Here is a 16,286-nt window from a genome sequence, read left to right on the forward strand (position 1 = left end):
TACACTCACTGTCATTTGGTCATTCGTCCCTGTGGTCTGAGCTCTTATACGAAGGATGGTTGGGACATGGGTCCCTATTGTGATGAAATGGTCGCCCAAGGGCTAAATCCAGCCCTCAGACAGGTTTTCATGGCCTTTCTGTGTGTGTGTGTGTGTTTAATTGCACTCATGTTTAAAAGTCAGAAATTTTTACCTAAAAATTATCATTTCTGCTTTCTCCTGAAAGAAGATCTGGTCACTCTAGGTCCACATTCCAAGTGATAAGCTTGGCTGGAGCCGAGTCATATCTGCCCCCTTTAGACAGGCACTCACGATTCCACGTCCCGCCAGCTCCCCTCACGTTCATTACCTGCCCGGCCCGTGTCGGTGCTGCATTTTCTGAGTCCCGGTCCTCAAGGAAAGGGAACTGGGATTTATTGCTCATCCACAATGAGCCAAGCACATACCCATGTGGTCTTCTCTAATCTCTTATTTACGTACTGATTCAACAAATGTTTATTAACTATGCGCTGTTTTCCAGGTAACCCTTAATTTGAGAAATAAAGTGAGGTGTAGGCTTGATCTTTGCAGACGGTAGTCAGACGGCCTCACAAATACCTCATTACAAGCTGTGACAAAGAAAGTCATAACCCTCACAAAGTAGGCGCTCAACTGCCCGTCTTTTCCAGATAAGAACCATGAAGATCAGAGAGATGGGTGACTTACTGGTAATTGGTGGGGCTGGGATTTGAACCCAGGCCCGCTGGACTCCATAACCAGTGCTCCCGCCCCTCATAGCCACACACAGCTGAGACTGTGTTCTCTAAAACCCATTTGAGAACACAAGGGCAGAGCCCTTCAAACCTTGGTTCTCTCTCTAATCCAGGTCCTCGAGAATTCTAGAATCTTTCACAACACCCTTAAGCACTTGCCTTTCCAATGGCTCAACAGTTTTAGGAAACCCTTTTGTTAGTCAGGACTTTTTGGCTTCAAAGATAGAAAATTCAATTCAAGCTAGTGTAAGCAAAAAAAGAAGGAGTTTTTAGATGTATGTAACCAAGATGCACAGGGATTCAGGGCTGCGTCCAGGGGCTCAGATGACATTGTTGGGACTCCATCTCTCTCTTCCTTCTGGCTCTGCGTTTTCCTGGGTTCGTTTCACCCTCAAGCAGGCTCTGGCTCTCTGGTGGCAAAGATGGCTGCTGGCTGCTCCAGGATCCAGTCCTGCCTGCTATCCACCCTGGCAGAGAGATAGTTCCTCATTCCTAATGGTTCCTGCAGAAGTACTAGCTCATGCTCCCATTGGCCCAGCTTAGGTCAGATGCCCATTCTCAAACCAGTCTCTGTGGCCGGTGGGATGGACTGCCAGGACAGGACAGGAGACCTTGTTCTCATGCCCACACCTAGAGCTGGAGTTGGGGTCAGCCCCACCCAGATCACATGGACTGAGAGTGAGCGGGAGGTGATTTCCCAAAGAAACCCACAGCACTATACCCAGAAGAAGACGGAAGAGGCACTGAGTGGGCAAAACTCACAAATGTCCACAACTTTGCTATGGATCCCGCCTAGATTATGAGCAGCATGTGGCAGAGTCCACAGCCTGGCCCTTTGGTGATGTACATCCCTGTGCAACTCACCAGCCTATGGATTCATTCATTCATTGCGCAAATCTGCTATGCACATGTCTGTCTTTTATGAGATGCTTTGGGTTTATCAACATTAAATGACATGACAGCAGTAAATTAGGCCGTCCAAAAGAAAAATAGATATCCTTGTGTTTTGTTCTTTTTTTCTTCTTTTCTGAAACCTACTGATGTTCTGGAGCTTTGTAGAAACTAAGCTAGCGTGATGGTATGTGGACATTCATTCAATAAATATTACTTGATTGATGGTTAGAAAAAGAGCAATAGTGAAGACCCACCTCATTCGTTCCTGGGGTTCTCTATGCAGTTGTTGCTTTCAGCCCTTATGTTTTCCACCACTGGGGGTGGGCTGGTTATCCTTGGTTTGGTGATCGATTGAGACAATGTGACCAAGCATTTTTAAGTCAACTTTTGGGGAAATTTAGGGCTTGAGCATTGATTCTGGTCACTGTGATCTCATCACAGAGTATTTAATGAGTGCATAGTATCTATCTAACAGCTTCCAAAGCGCTTTCTTTGAAGGGTGTGAAATTTAACAAACTTTCCTTTGTCATAATCCTGAATTGTCTTCGACCGTCCCTCTTTTCAGAAAGTGGCCTCTCAGAATGCTTTGCAAAAGAGAAACAAAAAACTAATGAGAAATTAGGGCAGAGAGGAAATACAAGCAGGAAATCTTCAAGTAGATGCCACTATCTATAATTCAATGGTGAACCAGATTCCAGAGACTTACTTCCCAAGAATTTGGGTTATGTGCGCAAGTCATCTTTGTTCCCCATCAGGAGAGAATATAAAGGTTCATTGTGCCTCTTTGAAATTTTTCTTTATTGTTTCCTCCTGTTCTTCTTTTATCCCTTGGTCTAGGGTTCAGCAATAAGTGGTTGAGATGGGTTTTACTGTGTGTCTAACAAGCTCACATAAAATCTAATGACATAAATAATTGTCAACTATAACCAAGGTCTCTTGCCTCTTTTCCCCAGTGTCCATTACAAAGGAAGAGCATGTAAGAATATGTGTGCACACACACACATGCACACACACACACACTCATGCACTGTCTTAAAATTTCCCATAAAAACCACTTTTGAAATTAGCCAGGATCTCCTTGAGTGGTTGGTTCCAAACTCCAGAGGCTCAAGAGGTTTCCGTGTTACTGACAGATCATGTTGACTCTTTGTGTTGCCCGGATACGGTGTCCTGATGCTCCTCTCCAGGCCCAGCCCCCAGCCCAGCCGCAGGACCGTCCGCGGCGACATGCATTCAGTTATCTGAAGCCCCAACAATTTGCAGATGATTGCAGGGCAATTTGCTGATGAAGAGAGCAAAAGCTGAACATCTGACGTTACTCAAGAAAAAGACAAATCAGTAGTGCTTGTTTCAGGACTTTTTTCTTTTTAAATTTTTGAGTATGATACAAATTATCTAAAAAGAAGTTGTAGGAATTTTTTAACTTCTTAGATCGTCTGCTTCAGTCAATAGAAGGAGAAATTGTTTTGAATCTCTCCAGAAGAAGCTTGGCAGGCTCTTTTCTGCAATTTGGCGACATCTAGCACAATTAAAAACGCATGTCCTCTTTAACCCAATTATTGCACTTCTAGGAATTTATCGTAAAGAGAAACTCCCACATAGGTACAAAGATGTAAGTAAAAAGAATATTTGTGGTAGTATCGTCATAGCAAAAGACTGGAAACAACCTGAATAGCTATTAACGGGAGTCAGGTTAAATAAATTATGGTGCATCCATCAGTGACACACTATACGTCTGTTAAAAAGAGTAAAGTAGATATATTTACATTAATACTGATCTCTCTTGGAACTATTATGTTAGGTGAAAAAAAGCAAGGTGCAAAACTACGGCTATAATAAGATCCTGGGTTTTTTAAAAATACTAGTTTAATACTCATATTTGCATAGGAAATTTCTGGAAGGATGCAAAAGCAACTGTTAACAGTCATTTTCTCTGGCAAGGGAACTAGAGTGAAAAGAAAAGACTAGATGTAACCAACTATCCATAGGCCACTCCACGCAACACAGCAAAATGCACATTTTTTTCAAGTGCACATGAGATGTTTACCAAAATAGACATATTCTGGTTCATAAATCAAGTCTCATTACATTTAAAAGGATTCAAGGCATGCAAAGTATGTTCTCCAAAAACAATGGAATTAAATTAGAAATAAAGAACAGAAATATTTCTGGAAAATTCCCAAATATTCAGAAGCTAAATAACACACTTCTAATTGACCCATGTGTAATGGTTATTTTTACGTGTCAGCTTGACCAGGCTAAAGGATGCCCAGATAGCTGGTAAAATGTTATTTCTGGATGTGTCTGTGAGGGTGTCTCCATAAGAGACTAGCATTTGAATCAGCAGACTGAGTAAAGAAGGTCTGTGCTCACCCATGTGGGCAGCATCATCCAGTCCATCGAGGGCTCATATCAAACAGAAGGGCAGAGGAAGAGTGAACCCTCTCTCTTCTTGAACTGGGACATCCGTCTTTTCCTGACTTCAGACACTGGAGCTCCTGGCTCTCGGGCCTTCAGTCTGCAGGACCTACACCAGCAGGGCCTGAACCTCATCCCCTCCGCCCTCCTGGTTCTCAGGCTTTCAGACTCGGACTGAATTATACCACCAGTTTTCCTGGTTCTCCAACTTGCAAATGGCAGATTATGGGACTTCTTGGCCTCTATAACTGTGTGAGCCAATTCCTATAATAAATCCTTTTATATATATTTGTGTAGATCCTATTAGTTCTGTTTCTCTGGAGAACCATGACCAATACACCAAAGGTCAAAGCAGAAATCAAAGGGAAATAAAAATTATTTTGAACTTAGTGAAAATAAAAACACAACACAGCATATCAAAATTTATGGAATGTCACTAAAGCAAAACTTAAAGGGAAATTTATAGCACTAAATGTCTATATGAGAAAAGAAACTGGAAAAAAAAGAGCAAAGTACACCCAGAGAATCAGAAGAAGGGAAATAATAAATATCAGAATGGAAATCAATGAAATCTGAAACAGAAAAACAGTAGACAAAATCAATGAAACCAAAAGCTGGTTCTTTGAGAAGATCAGTAAAATTAATAGAACTCTATACAGACTGATATGGAAACAAAAGAGAAGACATAAATTACCAATAAAATGAAAGAGGTTTTATCAAATAAAAAAAAATTTTTTTAATGAGATGACATCACTACAGATCCTACAAATATTAAAAGGATAATAATGCAATTTTATGAACAACATCATGCCAATGAATTTGATAATTTAGATGGAATGGACAAATTCTCTGTAAGACAAAAACTTCCAAAGCTCACTCAAGAAGAAATAGATAACCTAAACAGGCCTATATTTTATAAATAAATTGATTCTTTTGTTAAAAATCTTCCCACAAAGAAATTGTCAGGCCCTCATGGCTTCACTGATTAATTCTGCCAAACATGTAAGTAAGAAATTCAGTTCTACATGAATTCTTTAAGAAAACTGTAGAGGAAGGAATATTTCCCAACTCATTCTGAGGCCAGCATCACCCTGATGCCAAACCAGACAAAGACAGTATAAGAAAAGAAAACTACAGGCCAATATCCCTCGTAAACATAGATACAAAATTTCTAAACAAAATGTTAGCAAATGAAGTCCAACAATATATTAAAGAAAGAAAATGACTTAATGTGATTTATCCCGAGGATGCAAAGTTGGTTTAAAGTTTGAAAATCAATATAAATTGCCGTATTAACCAACTGGAAAGAAAAAAATAGAGATCATCTCAATAGACACAGAAGAAGCATTTGACAAAATCTATCATCTATTCCTAATAAAAATTGCAATTAGGAGTAGAAGGGAACTTCCTTTATCAGAGAAAGGCATGCCATAGACCGAATGTTCGTATTTCCCCCAAATTGGTGTATGGAAGCCTTAATCTCCAATGTGATGGTATTTGGAGGTGAAGTCTTTGGGAGGTAACTAGCCCATGAGGGTGGAGCCCTCATGAATGGGATTAGTGTGCTTATAAGACGAGACACAAGAGAGATACATCACTCTCTCCACCACGTGGGAATACAGCAAGATGGTGGCCATCTGCAAACCAGGAACCCCATTGGCCAGCTCCTTCATCTTGGACTTCCCAGCCTCCAGGACTGTGAGAAATATCTCTCTGTTGTTTAAGCCATGCAGTCTGTGGTATTTTTGTTATAGCAGCCCAAACTGACTGAAAGAGGACAGCTGCCAAAGACCCACAGCTACACCCCAAGATCAGAAACATGACAAGGATGTCTACTCTTACCAGTTCTGTTCCACATTTTACTAGAGGTCCTAGCCAGTGCAATAAGGCAAGAAAAACAAATTAAAGTCATCCATATTGGAAAAGAAGAAGCAAAATCTCACGAAGTAAAAAGAAGTGAAATGACATGACTACCTCTGTAGAAAATCAGATAGAATCTACAAAAAAAGCTACTGGAAAAAATAAGTTTAGCAATGTTGCAGGGTAGTAGGTGACTATATAAAAATCAATTATATTTCTATGTGCTAACAACAAATAGTAGGAAATAGAATATTTTTAAATGCCATTTACAATAGCATCAAAAAACATGAAATACTTGGGGATAAATCTGACAAGATCTGTAAGACTTGTATACTTAAAACTATCGAACGCTACTGAGAGAAGTTCAAGAAGAGACTTTAATACGTGGGAAATATGCCTCGTTCATGGTCGGAAGATGTAATATCATTAAGATGTCAATTCTCCACAAATTGATCTGCAGACTGAACACAATCTGTGTCAACATCCCAGGCCTTTTTGCAGAAATTGGCAAGCTGATTCTGAACTTCCTGTGGAACAAAGGACCTGGAATAACCTCAACGTCTCTGATACGGAAGAACAAAGTGGGAGGCTGACAATACCTGATTAGAAGACTTATTACAGAGCCACAGTAATCAAGAGAGGATGATATTGGCATAAAGATAGCGGATCAATGGACCAGAACAGAGAGTTCAGAAATAAACCCACATGTAAGCAAACAATTGACTTTTGACACAGGTTCAAAGGCAATTCAACAGAGAAAGGATAGTCTTCTCAACAAAAGATGCTGGAACAACTGGATTCAGAAGACTACTTTGATCCATATATCACCTGATATACAAAAAATAAGACAAAATAGATCGTAGACCTAAATATAAAACTATAAAACTTCTATAAGAAAACAGGAGGAAATCTTTGTCACTTTGAGTTAGGCAAAGAATTCCCATATATAACCCCAAAAACATGATCCAAAAAGGAAAAAATGATATAAGTTGGATTTTATGAAAATTTAACTTTTTTTTTTTTTTTTGAGGAAGGTTAGCCCTCAGCTAACTTCTGCTGCCAATCCTCCTTTTTTTGCTGAGGAAGACTGGCCCTGAGCTAACATCCATGCCCATCTTCCTCTACTTTATATGTGGGACCCCTGCCACAGCATGGCTTGACAGGCGGTGCCATGTCCGCACCTGGGATCTGAACCGGCAAAACCCCGGCCACCAAAGCAGAACGTGCAAACTTAACCACTGTGCCACTGGGCTGTCCCCTAATACTTAAAACTTTTGTTCTTCAAAAGACACGGTTAGGAGAGTGAAAACACAAGCCACAGCCTGGGAGAAAGTAACTACAAAGCAGATATCTGTTAAGGTAAGTTGTGTGAGTCAGAGTTCTCAAGAGAAACAGAACCAGTAGTATACATATACGTTTAGATAAGAGGAGATTTATTATAAGAATTGGCTGGTGTGGTCATGAAGGCCAAGAGGTCCCACGATCTGCCTTCTGCAAGCTGGAGAATTAGGAAGGCCGGTGGTATAATTCAGTCCAAGTCAGAAGGCCCGAGAACCAGGAGCTCTGATGTCTGAGGGCAGGAGAAGATGGACGTCCCAGCTCAAGAAGAGGCAGAATTCGCCCTTCCTCTGCCTTTTTGTTCTCTTTGGGCCCTCAGTGGATTGGACAATGCCCACCTACATTGGTGAGGACGATCTTCTCTACTCGGTCTACTGATTCAAATGCTAGTCTCCTCCAGAGATGCCCTCAGAGACACACCCAGAAATAAGGTTTTACCAACTATCTGGGCATCTCTTAACCCAGTCAAGTTGACACATAAAAGTGACCATCCAGAATATGTAAGGAACTCTCAAAACCCAGTAATAAGAAAACAAATAGCCTAATAAAGAAATGGGCAAAATATTTTAACAGACACTTTACCAAAGATAGACGCATGACAAAAAAACCCATGATTAAGATGCTGATCAATAGTCATTAGGGAAATGCAAATTAAATCCACAATGAGATGCTACACCTGACCCGTAGAATGGCTATAGTCACAGAGACTGACCATACCAAAGGTTGGCAAGGATGGGGAGCAGCTAGAACTCTCTTACCCTGCTGCTGGGCATGTGAAATGGTACCACCACCTTGGAAAACAATTTAGCAATTTCTTAAAAAGTCAAACATAGACCAACCCTATGACCTAGTGGTCACGCTCATAAAGAGAAAGCTTACATCCATGCAAAGTGTGAATGTTCATAGCAGCTTTATTCCAACCAAAAACTAGAATCAACCCAAATGTCCATCCACAGGTGAACAGATGAACGCACCATGGTATATCCATTCAATCGAATATACTCAGCCACACAAAGGAATGAACTGTTGGTATATATAACAACATTGAACGAATCTCAAAACACTTCTGCTGGCTGAAAGAAGCCAGGCAGAAATATACATACACCAAGTGATTCCAAAATGCCAGAAAATGCAAACTAGTCTGTAGTGAAAGAAAGGAGATCCGTGGTTGCCTGGGGAGGGGAGCAGGGGGAAGAGACCCCCAAGGGATTACAAGGAATCTTGGAGGCGCTGGATTTGTTCATCATCTGATGATGGTTTCATGGTGATGAAGCCATCACTATGGTTTTCAAAGACGTATTGTTTCAGTGATGGTTTCATAGACGTAGACACATGTCAAAACTTGTCAGATTGTGTGCTCTAAATACATAATAGTTGACTGTGTAAATTAGACCTCAATAAAGCTGTTAAAATATGTAAGTAGAAACATAAAAGGGGAGAAAGAAAAAGAGTGAAATTACTCCAAGAAAGGTCTACATAAATTTTTCTAGCCTGTGTACCTCTGACTGTGACCTTCAACTTTGCCTCTTCGTTCTCAAGAACGTGTAAGGTTGGGAACAGGACTGTTTTTTATTTTTTTTTGGCACCCCTAGTAAATTGGCTTCCCATACACCTTATTTAGATGTTTCTTAGGTGGCTGGTGTTTCTCCCTTTTCTAATAATATTTGTCTGGATTTTAACGGGGTCAACAAATGTTTTCTAAGCTTCCTGTAGCCTTAGAATTGCCGGCTGAATCAGGATAACCCTTATTTATGACTCCTAAGCATCTGTGAGTTTAGTTCCAGCCTGTTCCTCATCCTCCAGAACAAAGTCTTTGCTGGATGGATGTTTGGGGTCTCTGCTGCTGTTTCCTGAGAAGGCGGGGGAGTTGCGGACGGCCCAGCGGTCCTGACAACTCAGAGTCACGTCTTCTCTGATTATGTCCTTCGTCTACTGAGAAGTTTTATAAATATTAAATAAACAAAGTTCAGTCCCTTGGGTTTTAGAGGGAAATAGTCCTTCCAGGTTAGGAAAAAAAGTCAGTCCATTGCCAAGTATTTTTAGACAAAAGCATTTCCCCTCGATGATCCAAGAACTGGCGATGGTGGAAGGAGAGATGGAGTCCACAGGGTCCATTTGGAAGCGAAAACAAGCAGCTGTAAGATGAGAAGCGGGACGGGATGTCCTCTGAGGCTCCACCCTGGTTTACAATTCTGTCACTCTGGTGACAAGGACAGGCCCAAATTTTCGCTCTGGCTCTGGCTTTGATTTTCAGGGTAACCACAGGCTTTGGTCATCCGCTAAGCCTCACTTCCCTCATTCGTTAAATAAAGATAATAAAGTCAAATAAAAAGCCGTGTATTTAAAGCTTCAGTGCCTAAAAAACAACATGACCTGGATGCTGGCTGGAGGCTCTAGATCCCGGGAGGGTGCTGCTCACTTGTTCAAGGTCATTAGAGTTGCCCGAGGGCGTGAATGTGGCAGCCTCTCAGCGCCCCGAGTCCAGAACTACCACCTGGATGAGAAGCAGCAGGTGCCCACCCTCTGCCTGCACCTTCTCACTGATCCTGTGTATGGATCTAGTCGCGCCAGAACTCGATTCAAGTCATTTATTGACATCTCCTAATGGCCAGCCCTGTGCTGGATGCTTTCGCATATGTAATCTCATTTAATTCTCAGATTGACAAAGCTTAAAGAACGTGCTCTTAATAGGGAGTAGAGGAGGCCACAGAGGGACAGGAGCTTAGAGAATTCTCCTCCGACTCCCCCGTTTACTCCAAGGGAGCGGTCTCTTGAAGAGTTCACTGCCCAGCTCCGTACAAATGTTATTTCCTTCCTCTCGTTGGTCTAGGGATTCTCAGGGTTCGGGCTATATAGACAGTTGTAACACAAAACCCTGTTCACTGTAATTATAGCTCCCCCAGGGGCCCCGCCCTCCCTGCTCTAAGCTCCCTGCTCAGGTGTCCCCTTCTCCCCTCCCTGACCAGCCCCATATGCGTGAGGAACCCCGCAGCCCTCCTTATTCCCCATCCGGTTTATTAATTCTCTCTAACGTGTCTCCCCAGCCGGCATGTTATCTCTTTACCTGTGTGATGTCTCTCCTCTCTCTAGAATTTGGGTGCCATGAGAACCAGGGCCTGGAGCTGTGCCTGCTCAGTCAGTCTTTGTGGGGTGAATGAAAGATTGTGGGTGGGCCATTTAAGGCCCTGTCAGAGTGATTTTGATTCCCTGTGGTCTTTGCCTTCGCTGCTGCCCTCGAGGCCTCCCACTCTGGGGTTAGACGGCTCTGGTGGGATATTTCCCGGGACGAGACACTCAACAAAGCTTCTCACACGTCCACCCTTCCCTTCCCCACCCCAGGTGAATATAGCACACACAACGGACCTTCCACGCCGGCGAAAGAGGGAGACACGGACCGGCCGCTCCGGGCCTCCGATGGGAAGCTCCGAGGCCGGTCTAAGCGGAGCAGCGACCCCTCCCCAGCAGGGGACAATGAGATCGAGGTAACTCCACACGGCCTCTGTGTGACTTGGTAAATGTCCTCTCCACCTGCAGCCAGAACAGGAAGGTGGGGCACAGTCCTGGCCAGGTACATGGGGGAGAATGGCCCTTTGTGTTCAAAGTAACAGAGAAAAGAGCACGTGATGGAAAAGGAGGGGAGAATTATATTGGCCCTACGGAAGCACCGTTGACTGACCAGGCTGGGAAAAGGGACCTAGAGACAGTAAAGAGCCGTGGTTCTCAGACTGGAGCAGCAGAATCACCCAGAGGCTGTGAGAACCCAGACTGCTGGGTCCCACCCCCAGAATTTCCAGTTTAGTAGATTTGGGGCAGGACCTGAGAATTTGCGTAAAGACAGGAGTGGGCAAAGGACCTTCCCAGCTGAGCTAGAGTGGTTCTTAACCCTGGCTTCATGGTATAGAATCACCTGGGATGCTTTTTCAAATGCAGATGCCCAGGCCCCATACCAGACTATTGAAATAAACATTGAGGGATGGAGTTCTAAACGCTCCCCCAGTGGTTCCAGGACGGCGCCAATACTATCTACCTGGAGACGGGAGGCTGGCTCAGACGGGTTTGCGTCATTTCTGCGAGTCTGAGTTTCTTGGGTGGTTCTCACTCTGGGCTGCGCCTCAGAATCTCCTGGGGAGCTTTCAGAAACCTTCGTTCTCAGCTGCACCCCAGATCAGTTAAATCGGATTCCCTGAGGGGGGGACCCAGGCATCGGTATTTTTAAGCACCGGGGTGATTCCAGAGTGCAGCCCAGGCTGAGAACAGCTGGTCTCAGGGATGCTCCAATCCTTATTAGAATAAAGCAAGTGTAGGATTAGTGGTCAGGTACTGACGTCCTCCCAAAACAAAGTAACAGAAGAGAACAGTACGCATGAGAGAGCGGGGAGGGCACTGGTGGGGACAGAGGCAAGATAGATGCCCAAAAGACAGATGTAAGCAACTGTCATCTATCAAGGGAGAAAAACGGGCGTGTGCAGCAGCTCATACTTCTTGGCAGAAGGCAGTCAGTGACTCGTTGGCTTGAGTGTGCAGTGGGTACCTGGGTAGTGTTGGCAAAGCCTGTGCCAGTGCCGAGAAACTCAAATACCTCATCCTCGCATCCCTGTTCATAATCCTGGACAGGTTAGCTGCAAAGCTCAGCCCACAAACTCAGATATGCTAAGAAATACCATTTTCATCATTTCCTTAAAATCAATGTAATTTAACTCTGAGGCCCCATCCCACCAAGGTGGTAGGAAATTCCATCTCATTCTTGGGGCCTTTCCCCCCTCCCGGAATTGCATGAGAATCTCAGGGCATAAGTGTCTCAGAAAACAGAATAAGAGGCTGCGATGTCCAGTGTGGCTTGGTCACTGCTGCCTTCCTCTCGGTCAGTACCTGCAGAGGTCAGTGCAAGTCCAGCTGTTCTCTGGGGTCTCCATACCACACCTCAGGCGTAGAAAACCTTATTGCGGACAAGAGCTTTGGAGTATTAGCTACAGTCCTTTGGTTGCAGGCAACAGAAACCAGTTCCAGTGACTTAAGCAAAAAGGAATTTACTGGGAGGGAACCACGTGGAGAGGAAGAGAGACAAGCAGGGTTAGAAAGAACAGTAACCAAGGCCTTGCCGAGGAATCTCGGGCACCTGCAGGGCACCAGCACATGCTGGAGAGTGAACCATTTGCCATTCTAGCGCCGCTGCACTCGATGTCGGATCCCACGGAGACAGCAGCCCGTTGGCCGGGCTTGGGTCATGTACTTGCTCCTGATGGACGGTCCCACCAAAACAGCATACAAGGGGCAAGAAAACGAGGGTGCTCTTTTCAGAAGGCGGTGGATGCTGGGGGCACACACAACAAATGCCTCCCACCAGGGCATTTGATATTTCACCAGTGTTCACTAGTAGGGCTGTACTAGTTAGCCAGTGTTCACTAGCAGGGCTGTAGCAGACGTTTATGGCTGGCGTCTGCTCCAGTCGTCCTAGAAGGTGTTAAATATTTTGAGCATCACACTTGTCCCCTACCTTGGTCAGCCTCCTGAGGATACAGCAGCCACCTCCTCTGAGAGCTTGACCATCCTGGGGACCTGCCACAAAGCGAGTGGACGGGACTATTCTCAGTCCAGGGGACTCTGTTCTTGCTTTTCCTCTAATTCTCACGGCTCCCCACCTCCCAAAACCAAGGGGATTTTGCCCAATCCCTTCCGTGGGACTAGGCCTTTGCAAAAGGCCAGAAGAAAATTGATTGACTTCATGTTTTCCTTGCTCTCTGCCCTCCCATATTCTGAGGATTTCCTACCAGCTTGACATTGCAGAGCGATGGAAATCACAAAGAGCAACACCTACTTTAATATTACAAAAAAAGAAAGAAAAAACTATTGGGTCCCCTAATGTGGCTTCTGTTCTTGGTAGGGGTGGAGGTGGAGAGACATTTTTCCATTAGACTGAGAAGGTGGAGGTAGCATGGACGTCGGGGATTATGGGGTGATATTATTCTGGAAACATCTGCTTCTCGATTGCAGGGTAAGGACCACTGGGCAAGCGCAGTTGCAAAGGTGTGAGCCGTGTCACTTCTGTGCATAACGTCAGCGTGCACGGGTCGCACCTCTTAAGTCTTGGCAGTTTTGCTAATGGCCGAGCCCACAAGAGAGAAATTATGTAGAGAAGTGGAAAGGAGGAAAATTCTGAGTGTGTATTAGTTAAAATCCCTCGACTGCAGGTGCCAGAAATGCTCTCGAGCTGGCTTAAGCAAAAAAGCAGAGTTTATTTTTAGGATACAGGGATTCTCAGCGAATCCAAGGGCAGAGGGACCGTGGAGTGTCAGCAAGATACTGGAATTAGAAGGTAGACGGGGCAAGGAAATGCGTTTATGCCTGCTCTCCCCACGTGCCACGGGGAAGGTGCTAGAATGCCCAAACAATAGTGTCTTTGCAGTTCCCCCTTGCACTGGTTACTGGGCACGGCTCTCCTCCAGGCCCCTCACTCTTCTTCCATCTGAAACCAGGTCCAGCAAGTGTTGGGTTATCTTTGCATCTTTCACCCCTGTTCCTCTCTTTCTGCAGACTGGCCTTCCCTGTCCTTCAGATCATGTGGCCACCAACAGCCACCCAAAGACAATGAATTTCTTTCTAGGCCCCAATTTTTTAAGTTCCCAAGGAAAGGCCTCTGACCCAGCTGGGGTTAGGGCCTCACCCTGGCCCAAACCTCAGCAGGCCAGGGGTCACCTGCAGAACGGCCACCAGGAATTCACCCGCGAGGCATCTAGGGCAGGGGGTAGAGTGGTGGGGTAGCGGGGAGAGGGACAGACCTTCTTCAGAGAGGATGTAATAGATAAATCAATGGGATCTGCATTAAATTTGAAAATATTCCCTGATTTTTAAAAATTCTCTTACCAAAATTTCTGTTTGACTGAACCGCTCAGTTCAGATAAATTAGGATTTAGTCTATTTAGACCCCAGAAGCTTTCTCCAAAAACAATGGTTTTCAAACATTTTTTTACTATGACCCATAATGAGAATGATACTTAATATTGTGACCCAGCGCATGCATACATGTAAATATAACTAGACGAAAAAAATCACAAAATAATACTCAGGTCTGCTAATTGCTTTGAAAACCTCTGCCCTGATTGACCTTTTTTCCTTCTAGATCCCACCTTTCTCTCCTTTTAAAGGCATGGCAAATGCCAATGTGTAGATAGAGCCACTGGCTTCCAGAGAGTTGTCAGATGTGGCCCATTCAAGATGGCGGACTGAGTAGGTACACCTGCCCCCGCCAACCCCAGCTACGTAAATGATCAGTCAGTCCCTTTGTTCTTAAAAATAATGATCTCCAGAAAAATGGGGAAAACCAACAGCATGAAAAATAAAGGCCAAGCTAACTAAATAAATGACGGGAGGTAATTTAAGAAACAGAAAAGAACTTAGAAAAATTCTGACTGGTTTTCTTACAAAGATTTAAGAAGATTTGTATCCATAAAATAAGAAGTGGATCCTCTTGGGAGGGGAACACTCAGATGCCAAGTAAGAGCTTTTGGAAATTTTAAAATGATAGCAAGAATCAAAAGTTTAATAGAAGGGTTGAAAGAGAAAGTTTAAGAAATCTTCCAGAACGTGGATCAAAAAGACAAAAATTATAGAAAATATATTTTTTAAAGGATAAGCAATATCAATCTGAAAAGTCTAATTTGACTACAGGGAATTGGAGAAAGAGAGAACAGTGGAAAAGATGGGAATAGATTATTTAAAGGAATAGGATTGGAAATGCTTGAGTGCTGACAGGATGAATGAAAAAAGACTACCCCTAGATGTGTCCTCATGGGACTTGAGGATACAAAGTATGAAGAAAAGATCCTAAAAACTCCAAGGGAGGAAAAAAGTAAGAGCTATGAAGGAGTGATCAGTGAAACATCAGACTTTGCATCAATCCTGCTGGACACTATAAGATAGTGGAGGAATTCTTTCCAAGATCTAGAGGACATTATTTTCCAATTGGAATTCTGCACCCAGTGGAACCATAAAGCAAAATAAAGACAACATCAGATTTTCAAGCATTTGGGAAGATTACTTTCCATCCATCCTTTCAGAAGGAGCAACTTAAGGATGTACTCAAGCAAAACAAGGAAGAAAACCAAGAAAGAGAGAGACTCGGGATCCAGGAAACAGTGGATTTGACCCAGAAATGCAGTAAAGGGAAGTCTCATCATATTAGCTATGTAGGAAAGCCTAAAAATGATCCAGTCCACACTGGAGCATGCTGTCACCGAGGATGAGCATCTTTAATATGGTGGATGTGGCTGAATTTGAGATCATCATGAAGGCACATTATTGCAAACAAGAAAATAATTAAAGTGATTCATAAACTCCAGAAAACAGAAAAAAGTGATACCAGACAGGCATGATTCCTATGTAACAAATATGGCATGATTTATTCGGGATAGAGTGCAAGAAAGGAGAATGCACATGACCTTGATGATAGGAACAATCTCCTTAAAGTGACTCCGGGGTTAAGACATTGGACACCTAGAGAAGGAAGTGAAATCCTAGCTCATTACTTGGCTCTGCAGCGAACGGTAATCTCAAGATAGAAATGCTGTTTACTGGTTACCAACTTTTAAAATCTACATATGGACAGAACACAGAAGACTTCAGTATAGTTATAAAACCAAATTCACACACCAGTGCATCCACACTGACGATGAAAAGTAAGCTCAGGCTGATGGGTATTAGAGAGAGGAGGAGGCAGGAGAAAGGGTGGGCACCCATATCTTCCTTATGGGGTTTACCGGTTTAGCGAAGGGAGAATGTCAAAAGCGCATGGAATTGGAAATAGAAAGGTTCACATATGTGAAAAATATAAAGTTCAAGAGACATGAGGGAAATTACCATGAGCAAAACCCTCATCTTTCACATTGCCCAGTCAAAAGACATTGTCTAAAGCTGGCAAATCGATAAGGTCTAAGTGTGTGTGTTAGAGTTATGGAGGTGATCACCAGAATTGCTCGAAACAGAAATGGTTAGAAGTAGTTGGGCTTATGGCGAGCAGTGAGTGCAAAA

The 16,286-nt window shown here is 43.6% G+C and overlaps 1 protein-coding gene across 1 annotated transcript in view; it reads left to right on the forward strand.

Annotated features, from left to right (window-relative positions):
* The window catches only part of EYA2 (EYA transcriptional coactivator and phosphatase 2), a 251,791-nt gene that overhangs the window by 153,120 nt on the left and 82,385 nt on the right, over window positions 1-16,286 (forward strand). The window contains exon 8 of the mRNA XM_046678181.1: window positions 10,602-10,744. Coding sequence (XP_046534137.1) covers window positions 10,602-10,744 — 143 coding nt within the window. The remainder of the gene's footprint in view (window positions 1-10,601; window positions 10,745-16,286) is intronic.

The sequence above is a fragment of the Equus quagga genome, chromosome 12, assembly GCF_021613505.1.
Source record: "Equus quagga isolate Etosha38 chromosome 12, UCLA_HA_Equagga_1.0, whole genome shotgun sequence".
NCBI lineage: Eukaryota > Metazoa > Chordata > Mammalia > Perissodactyla > Equidae > Equus > Equus quagga.